This window comes from Argopecten irradians, chromosome 8, assembly GCF_041381155.1.
Source record: "Argopecten irradians isolate NY chromosome 8, Ai_NY, whole genome shotgun sequence".
NCBI classification, from domain to species: Eukaryota; Metazoa; Mollusca; class Bivalvia; order Pectinida; family Pectinidae; genus Argopecten; species Argopecten irradians.
Window position 1 is genome coordinate 11,734,915 of NC_091141.1, and position 8,773 is coordinate 11,743,687.

The window sequence follows — 8,773 nt, forward strand, 5'->3', positions numbered from 1 at the left end:
ATTGACCCCTAACCGGAAATAAAAATGCATTGGCTGTGGTAAACACCACTCCTTCTTATTTGTACATTGATATACTATATCAACGCGCCCATTCTAGTATTCTCGAACGCTTTTACAATGTGTATTTCAAATGTCAATATAATATGTACGAAGCACTGGGAAAAGATTGCAAAGTAATATAAACCAGGACGCATTAAAACGATACACATAAAACGATGACGTAGTACGCAATATGACAATATAACAGGTGCTTGCTGTGGATGCAGTTTCGGTTTGCTGGAAAATAGGTACAGATGCTGTATTTTAATAATCGATGTGTCGATGCTTTAAAAACATAAATATTTGACATTAATAACTTGTATCAGTTAGTTTTTGGCAGCTGTCACGTATTTTTGTGGCATTTATAGCTGATTTCTTATAATATTAATTCTAGTTTCAAGGTTCAAATTCATTTGTAAAATCATATTAAAATCTTTAGTAAGTTGATTGTGTATTCTAACCGATTTTGCATAAAAGAATGCCGTTTTTTCTACATAAGTAATTTGATAATGTGAGGTACATGTATCAAATGGAACAATTGATAGTGATATAATATCTTGATTAAAACACAGATCTTCATTACACTTACTCTGAGAGTACCAGACTATTTTGTGAACTGATATCATGTTTAATTCATGTGTGCAGTATAATGACAAATGGAGCTAGATTGCACAAACTATGCCCTTAATGAATGTTAAATTAAAATGTCCATTTTATTTTAACTATAAGAATTTCCAAAGAAGTTTTTAGAAAAGATGACATGTTAAATTTTTAGCTCACCTGGCCCGAAGGGCCGGTGAGCTTATGTCATGGCGCAGCGTCCGTCGTCCGTCCGTCGACATTTCCTTTAAATCGCTACTAGTCATAGTGTTCTGCATGGATTGTCATCAAATTTGGCCACAAACATCCTTGGGTTAAGGGGAACAGAACTTATATAAATTTTGGCTCTGACCCCCCGGAGGCAGGAGGGGCGGGGCCCATAAGGAGAATAAGAGGTAAATCCTATAAATCGCTACTTGTCCTAAAGTCCTGCATGGATTGTAACCAAATTTGACAATAACATTCTTGGGGGGAAGGGGAACAGAACTTGTATAAATTTTGGCTCTGACCCTCCCGGGGCAAGAGAGGCAGGGCCCAATAAGGGAATTGGAGGTAAATCCTATAAATCGCTACTTGTCCTAGAGTTCTGCATGGATTGTAACCAAATTTGGCCACAAACATCCTTGGGAGAAGGGGAACAGAACTTGTATAAATTTTGCTCTGACCCCCTGGGATAGGAGGGGTGGGGCCCAATAGGGGAATTAGAGGTAATTATATATATATATATATATAAATATTCAAATTCCTTCAGAAATGAAACAATGAACCTGTACTCAGAACATTACTTGGCGTTACAAACCTAGTGAGCGATACAGGCCCTCTTAACCTCTTGTTAATATGTTGTCTGATGTCTGTTGTATTTGTTAACTTGTGTTTTTTACCATTCGATAAGTCAATTAATTAGGACCAGCATAAATAGCCTTTCTCTCAATTAAAAGAGGGAATTAGAAAAGAATAAAAAATAAAACCAACACTACACATGTAAAACATTGAAAATCTTATGGGGTTAAATCAAAATGAGATGCAACTCATTAAAACATGTCTAACAATGTGAATCTTAAATTGGTAATCTTTTCTAAAGAATTATGTACAGATATACCCTCAGCATGTCTATAGAAATATAATAAATAATTTGATATTTAGAACACATAAAATATTTGTTTACAAAATTGTCTCCTCAGAGAAATAGCTGATAGTTCAGAAATGGAGGAGGAATCGAGAGTGTCTTTATCACAGCGATGTTGTATCCTGTCGGTGTCACCTGGTAAGGATGAGGCAGAGAGCACCTGTTGTGGCCTGCTCATTGACACTCGCCACGGAACTGTGCTCACTCACGCCTCCCTGTTATCACTGATACTGGTTAATAACTCATCTGTTCTCAAGGATTTAAAACACAAACAGTTTTCACAGTCAAAAGAACTGTCTCAGATTAAAATTGAAGCATTGTTTCAGGAAAATATACCAGATGAAAATGAAGTGCTAGGATATTCAAACAATAAACTGATTCCAAATTTTCTGAACAGTGGGCTGAGGAGTACTCCTGGGCATGTTAACTATAATGCTTCTGTCGAGTGTGTCTTTCAAAGCTGGTCGCTGAAACAAGTTCTCAGTAAACTTCTACCTCCAGGCAGTTGGGACTTCGTAGAAAATTTATCCGATGTAGATCAGGGAAATGAAAACCGAGAGAAGAAAAATCAAAATAGTCCTGAATTTTATAGCCTGCTGCCTTGTTTTGTTGTGCTGAAGTTATGGAACTGGAAACCATTTGAGAGTGTTTTAGATGTGCACTCATCCAAGAATTGTCACCAAGGAGACCAGGTAGAAATTCTGTCAACCCCATTTGGGAGTGTGAGTCCGGAGATTTTCTTTAATACCCGTAGTCAGGGAATCATAAGTAACCTTGCTGGGAAAAACAATGTCCTCATTCTCACCGATGCAAGATGTATCCCAGGAGCTGAAGGTGGCGCCCTCTATGTCTGCACCGACAAACAACGGTAAAATAAAAAATATACAATGTAAAACAAGAATCACTTGTTTATTTGATCAGGCATGTAGAGTAAAACATGGTTATACCTAATCTTTGGGGACCAACAAAATTACTTTGTTATAAGCATATTCTGTTACACACAAATTACAAATATGATATAGGCAATGATAAATAATATTAATCCAATAATATTAGACGTCAGTATTGAGAAACTTCTGATGACGTTAGACACGACGTAATGATCGAATGTGTCTCGTCGTGCTATACCTCTAACATTGTTGGAGTAGATAAATAGTATGTTATGATTATGACTTTATTGTTACTGTATTTATAATTGGTGAAATAGTTATTTTGGGCCCAGTTTCATGAACATTCCTCAACTTAGAATTCTCCTTAGGGAAGCTTTACATATTTTAAGAAAGGCTCCTTAACTTAAGATTTTTTGTTAACTTCTGTAATGCTTTCCTATGGGGAATTTTAAGTTAAGGAACTCTTTAAATTTAAGAAATATTCATGAAACTGGGCCCTGAAATGAAGATACATGTATGTTAGATAAATATGTCGCTCACATGTCAATAGGTTCATGTAGAGGGTTTACCAGTAACTTACTAGCTGCATTACAATATTTGAGATGGTATCGTTATGTTGCAGAGTTCTAACAGGTATCCTGATAGCGACGCTATGCTGGAAGAATAATGAGTGGGTGGGGCTGTCCTTGGCAGCCTCTTTATCTGAGGTCCTGGACTGTCTTAGTAGCCTACCAATGAAATTATCTAACCGTTCCTATACAGCAGTCAACAGACACAACAGTCACTGTAAGTAATACAAATATATTGCTACAGTGCCTTACCATTTTACCTTTGACTTTCAAAAAATTGAAGGTCTTTACATCATCAGGCCAACATCATTTGAAAGTCATAATTGGCTTATATGGATATAACGTAATATTTACATAAATAGTTAAAGGTAATGCATACATTATGGTTATGGTTGATTTTGCAATTTAAGTATATTCCAACAGTATATATAGTCAATATTAACTACTTGTTAAAAAAAGGTTACAGAAATTCATGAATTGTTAATAGTACACTTGAATTTGAAAAATAAAATGAAGATGAGTTTGGGTTGCTTTAACACATCAAATGTATGACCTATTTTGTAATTGTTTTGGACATTTTCTGTCTTTTCTACAGGGACAGTATCAAAGATGTTAAAATCTACACAAGCCCACATCCCTCTGATTTTTGTGAACGGTAACTGGGGTTCTGGAGTCTGTTTGGGCCACGACAAGTCAGGTCATAGGGTCATTCTCACCTGTAGTCATGTGATCGGTAAAGGTGATCCAACCTCAGGTAAGACATTCTATTTCTGAATGTAGGAAATGATTCTTCTTGCAAAAGTAGGTGGGAAATAATTGTTCTTTTTGCCTGCCGTCATCATCGGTGACTAACAGTTGATTGCACTACACTACTCACCGGTGGGACAGCTTGATCTCAGAGCACCGCTTTCGTCAAGTGCCATCTGATTGGCCCCGACAGATTTTCCTGTCGATTTTTTAGCCAATGAGATCAGAGGTAACATACACTTCACAGAAGCTGTACATTAACAACATTAATATCCATATAGAGTGCCGTCATTGAAGCGGTGCTCTGTGATCGAGTTGTTCCACTGGTGATAAGTGTAGCGTTGTGTAGTGCAATCAACCATGGGTCACCGATGAGGGCCTGCTGTAAAGCTGGACTAAAATGACCAGAGCTGTTCATAGGGTATTTATAATAAAAACTAAAGTTATATCATATGGACCCATACTAATTTGTATGTTTACGCAGTGGAAGTTTTATACAAGCCCGTCAAAACGCCTTATCAAGCTGATGTGGTGTACCGTGTGCCTATGGGCCAGCAGTTTGACATTGGTATCCTGCTGGAACAGAGAATTACAATCCAACAATCAGGCATTGAGATCAGGAAGACGGGCTCACTCAAACTAGGTATTATATATGTTCATATATAACATAATAAAGAGTGTGAATGTGAAAAAGATACTGGGTTCAACACATGAAAAAAACACATTTATTGTAATTATTGCTTTTACTATACAATCCATTCAACCCTGATATTTGAATGAAACTTTCTATCATTAGAACTGATATAGTTCAAACTTGAATTGATGCAGGTTCTTCTGTACTTTCTTTGAAAAAGTGTACATTCTTTGAAAAAGTGTACATATTATAATCTTAATAATTGCAAGTCCTTACTTTATAAGTTCCAGTTATTCTTATTGAAGAGTTCATGTTTTACAGGAGAAGCAGTGTATGTGATAGGTCATGCCTTGTTTGGGCAAGGATATGACCTTGAGCCCACTGTAACCAAGGGAATCGTGTCAAAGGTCATCATGGTCAAAAATCATCCAATCATGATACAGGTAACAGTTGCACTTAACCAATGGTTAATATCAGATTGAGAATGGAGAACATCAAATTTTGATGCTGACTATACATATATTCCAGTTCATAATGTGAATGATAAAGGACAAAGAATAGAGTTTTGTTGGACAAGTTTTTGTGTCGTCTGCAACGCAAGGGCGACACATAGGTATCACTATGCCGGCGTCAGCATCCAGGAAAAGGTTTCCATGAGATAACTTTAATATTCATTGTCCAATTTCAACCAAATTTGCTATATTGCTTTATATCATTGAGATCTCGGACAAGTTCGATACATGTCACAATCCATCAATATTTGCAAGAGTTACGGGACTTTAAAATCATCAAAACAGATAAATCCATGATTTTCGCTCATTAACTTTTGTATTTAGTATCTGATTGCAACCAAATCATGCATGTATGTTTCTTTATATCAATGAGATCTCAAATGGTCTTGATATTGGTCAAACTTTGTGAATTTTTGCAAGAATTATGGGACTTCATACCTTCACTTAATTATTAAGAATATTTTCAATTGTAATAACTTTTCTTTTTTTGCTGTGCAGGTGACACATCCACTTCTGTGGAATTCTTGTGTTTGAAATGACAGACAATTGAAAAAGGGATTATAGAAGGGCAAATATTAACTTTGTCATCAAAAACACATACCTTGTAGGCCTTTTGATGGGGCAATATTTATGTGAGTGTCAGACATTTCTATTGTTTAATCCAATGTTCAGAAATTTGAATCACTCTTTTATAAATACTGTACACACTCATAAAGAAAACGTGTTTGGTACATGTACTGATGTCTTGTTAGAGCAGTTTGCTAACATCACAACACATTTCTGATGTTTGGTTTCATCTGTCTAGACCACATGTGCAGTGCATGCTGGGGCCAGCGGTGGTGCTGTTGTGGACACGGAAGGCAGACTGATTGGTCTTGTTGTCTGTAACGCAAGGTATTTAATAGTCCACAAGTCTTTCACTGGATATATATCATAGGCATTCTTTCAATTTGATGTTTTGGGAGAGTACAGTAAAACACTGTTATACATGTATCAAAAAAATGTTGGGACAAGCAAAACTACTTCACTATCAGTTAGTTATACACATACATGTATCACAAACATCTTACCAAGTATAGGAATTTAACCTTGATGGAAATAGAAGTCACTACGCTATAACTGTGAATTGGTTGGAAGTGTGTGCATTATAAACATACATGTATGTTACTGTATGTCAATTATTACATTAACTCTATGGCAACTACACCTCCAATGTCATCAAATGTAATATGAAAAGAGATAATTATATGTTATTGGGACATTTGAATAACTTCAGTCATGAACATACAAAGTGCCTTTGGAGTTATTACAATAACATTAACATGGGATAGATAAGTACTATCTGTATAAAGGTATAATATTTTGCTGGTATGTCAGGGCTTTGCAGTTTGTTTCTTCTTTTATTTCAGAGATTCTTCAACAGGAGCCAGTTATCCCCATATCAACATGAGTGTTCCCATAGCAACCATTTTTCCTGTGTTGGACTCTTACATCAAATCAGGAGGTGAGTATATCATTGTATATCAGTATGTGTTTGACATTGCATATCAAAAGTCATTGTTTCTGATTATAGACTTAAATTATTGCATAGCAAACGTCATTGTTTCTGATTATAGACTTAAATAAGGTCAAGGTCGTCCTCATAGAGAGGAAAACTCGTAGAGATATTAGTTTTGGCTTTGAAAGCATATATAAACTGAAGAATTTGGAGACTTTGTAATACAAGTTAATGTGTTTTTTTACACAACTCTTTTCTTGAAAATGTTCATATAACTGATGTGCATACAAATTCAGCTATGTGCTGCTCCAAGAATGATTAAATGTTATGATTTCGAAGAGTAAACTTTCAGAATAAGAATTGTGTGTATCAATGACTTATCATTACAGATAAGACAGTCCTGCATTCCTTGTGTGTCAGAGATCCATACATACACAGCCTGTGGACAATGGAGGGGGTAAAACAAGGTAAGGAGTTCTAGAATTTAACAAACGGACATGTTGAAAACCTGTATCTGATTTAAATAACTTAAGTTTGGTGAAAAGAAAAATAACGAAATTCATAAGGAAATACAATATTATGTATAAATACTTGTGTAATTTCAATTTTATTGTTTTCTTTTCAGGGGTTCAAGTTTTCTCCAGCAAATTGTGATATCTACGACATCGGTGAAGATTCAAATGTGCCAAATATTTCAAGTGACATTTAATTCAATTGTGTAATTTGAAGCTTATGATAAGTTTATTAGAGATAATCTAGAAAAAAAATTACTTTGTGGAATGAAAAGGATGAGAGATTGTGTATCAGTATAATTTTAGCTAGGGAATCAATGGACCTATGTCTGTATCAAAGTATTCCATATTTGCATATTACAGAGTTATCTGTCCTTGCGGGTAGGTATTGATTGTGACATCATGTGTTTGTGAGGGTAACATCATACTTTCCGGAGAAAACGGCATGAATTGCGCTCACAAAATAATGACGTAACAATCGATACCTAGCCGCAAGGGAGCTAACTCTGTAATATGCAAAGGCGGAATTACAGTGGACAAGTGATTAATGCAACTTGACATTATATCACAAAACGACCTCCACCTCTGGGTCAAATCTGCCAAATGGTTACTGTAAGATAACATTATCACTTTTACTGTGACATTATACTACCCCGGTACTTGCCCTTCACCTCTGGGTCATGGTGGCTAGATTGTTTAGGATCCAACATTATATATACCTCTAGTCCTTAACCCATAGGAAGAGTAGTTTAGGTGCCTGACTTTCTTCCTCTTACCCTTCCATCTTCACAACTGACTGAAAGGGTCAACATGACATAAAGTCATCATGCTAGGTCGTTGTGCGCTGTGGGTCGCCAGCAAACTTTTCATTCAAGCGGTTTCTTCTCAGTTTGTGGTAGGTATTGAGCATGTAAGGATGACGGACTACAAAGTTTGTTCAAATGATTCACTAAAAGTGAAATGGGCTAAAACTTGATATTGGGTCTGTATTGTATTGTGTAAAAAAAAAAAAAAAAAATCATTACTGTATACTTTTGTGTTGTGATGTATCAATAATGAGATGATCATTATTCCACATGGGTCTCTTGTTAAACATGTAAGGCAAGTCCTTCAGCCACCAAAATTTTAGGTATCCTTGAATGATCATACCAGGTAATTGGATGTAAATTACAATTTATTAGGGAATTAGAGGGTTAGCGGAGCCGGTTATGTTTTGTCTCACTATATCACTATTTATTTTAAGTTTAGTTTATTGCATTACAACCATCCTTTTTCCATTAAATATATTGGGCTTTTGACAAAGCGTAAAGTCAAGTCCCATTTGTTAACTTATATGATGCAAGATATCCTAGCTTGGCTGAAAGCTCCTCCTCGATACTCCAGGGCTTCCGATCACTTGTGTATGTATATTTGTTGTCCAATGTCGTCCAATATATTCTTGGCCATCTGTTAGTACACAGAAAAGCAGAAGGTGCTTTTACTTTATGATTTTATATTCTATACATAATAATATATTAATCAAGAGATAGAATAAAAACACTACACAAAAATTCATATTCCAGTTATTTATATTTTAATGTCTACATTTAATATAGAACATAATATTTAATAAATACATGTCTCTGCAACAGTTAACGGGGTCAACA

General features: G+C 35.6%; 1 protein-coding gene across 2 annotated transcripts; it reads left to right on the forward strand.

Annotated features, from left to right (window-relative positions):
* The first annotated feature begins 27 nt into the window (after positions 1-27).
* LOC138329361 (peroxisomal leader peptide-processing protease-like) lies at positions 28-8,156 on the forward strand. 2 transcript variants are annotated; one of them, XM_069276296.1, is made up of 10 exons: positions 31-287; positions 1,821-2,633; positions 3,278-3,441; positions 3,820-3,978; positions 4,456-4,614; positions 4,927-5,048; positions 5,923-6,011; positions 6,527-6,621; positions 7,005-7,082; positions 7,241-8,156. In XM_069276296.1, exons 2-10 carry the CDS (start codon positions 1,843-1,845, stop codon positions 7,267-7,269), a joined length of 1,686 nt encoding a protein of 561 aa, XP_069132397.1. In that variant the 5' UTR covers positions 31-287; positions 1,821-1,842; the 3' UTR covers positions 7,270-8,156. The 2 variants fall into 2 exon arrangements, 1 of the variants encoding a protein (XP_069132397.1); XR_011209447.1 differs by lacking the exons at positions 7,005-7,082; positions 7,241-8,156 and adding an exon at positions 5,616-5,749 and having other exon boundaries at positions 28-287; positions 6,527-6,567.
* Positions 8,157-8,773: the final 617 nt, after the last annotated feature.

What these genes read in the sequence shown, in the direction of transcription:
- LOC138329361 (XM_069276296.1), top strand. Translation starts at nt 1,843, where the DNA reads ATGGAGGAGGAATCGAGAGTGTCTTTATCACAGCGATGTTGTATCCTG. An exon ending in GACGGGCTCACTCAAACTAG is followed by an intron (nt 4,615 to 4,926) that starts GTATTATATATG and finishes CATGTTTTACAG; the next exon opens with GAGAAGCAGTGTATGTGATA. An exon ending in CTTGTTGTCTGTAACGCAAG is followed by an intron (nt 6,012 to 6,526) that starts GTATTTAATAGT and finishes CTTTTATTTCAG; the next exon opens with AGATTCTTCAACAGGAGCCA.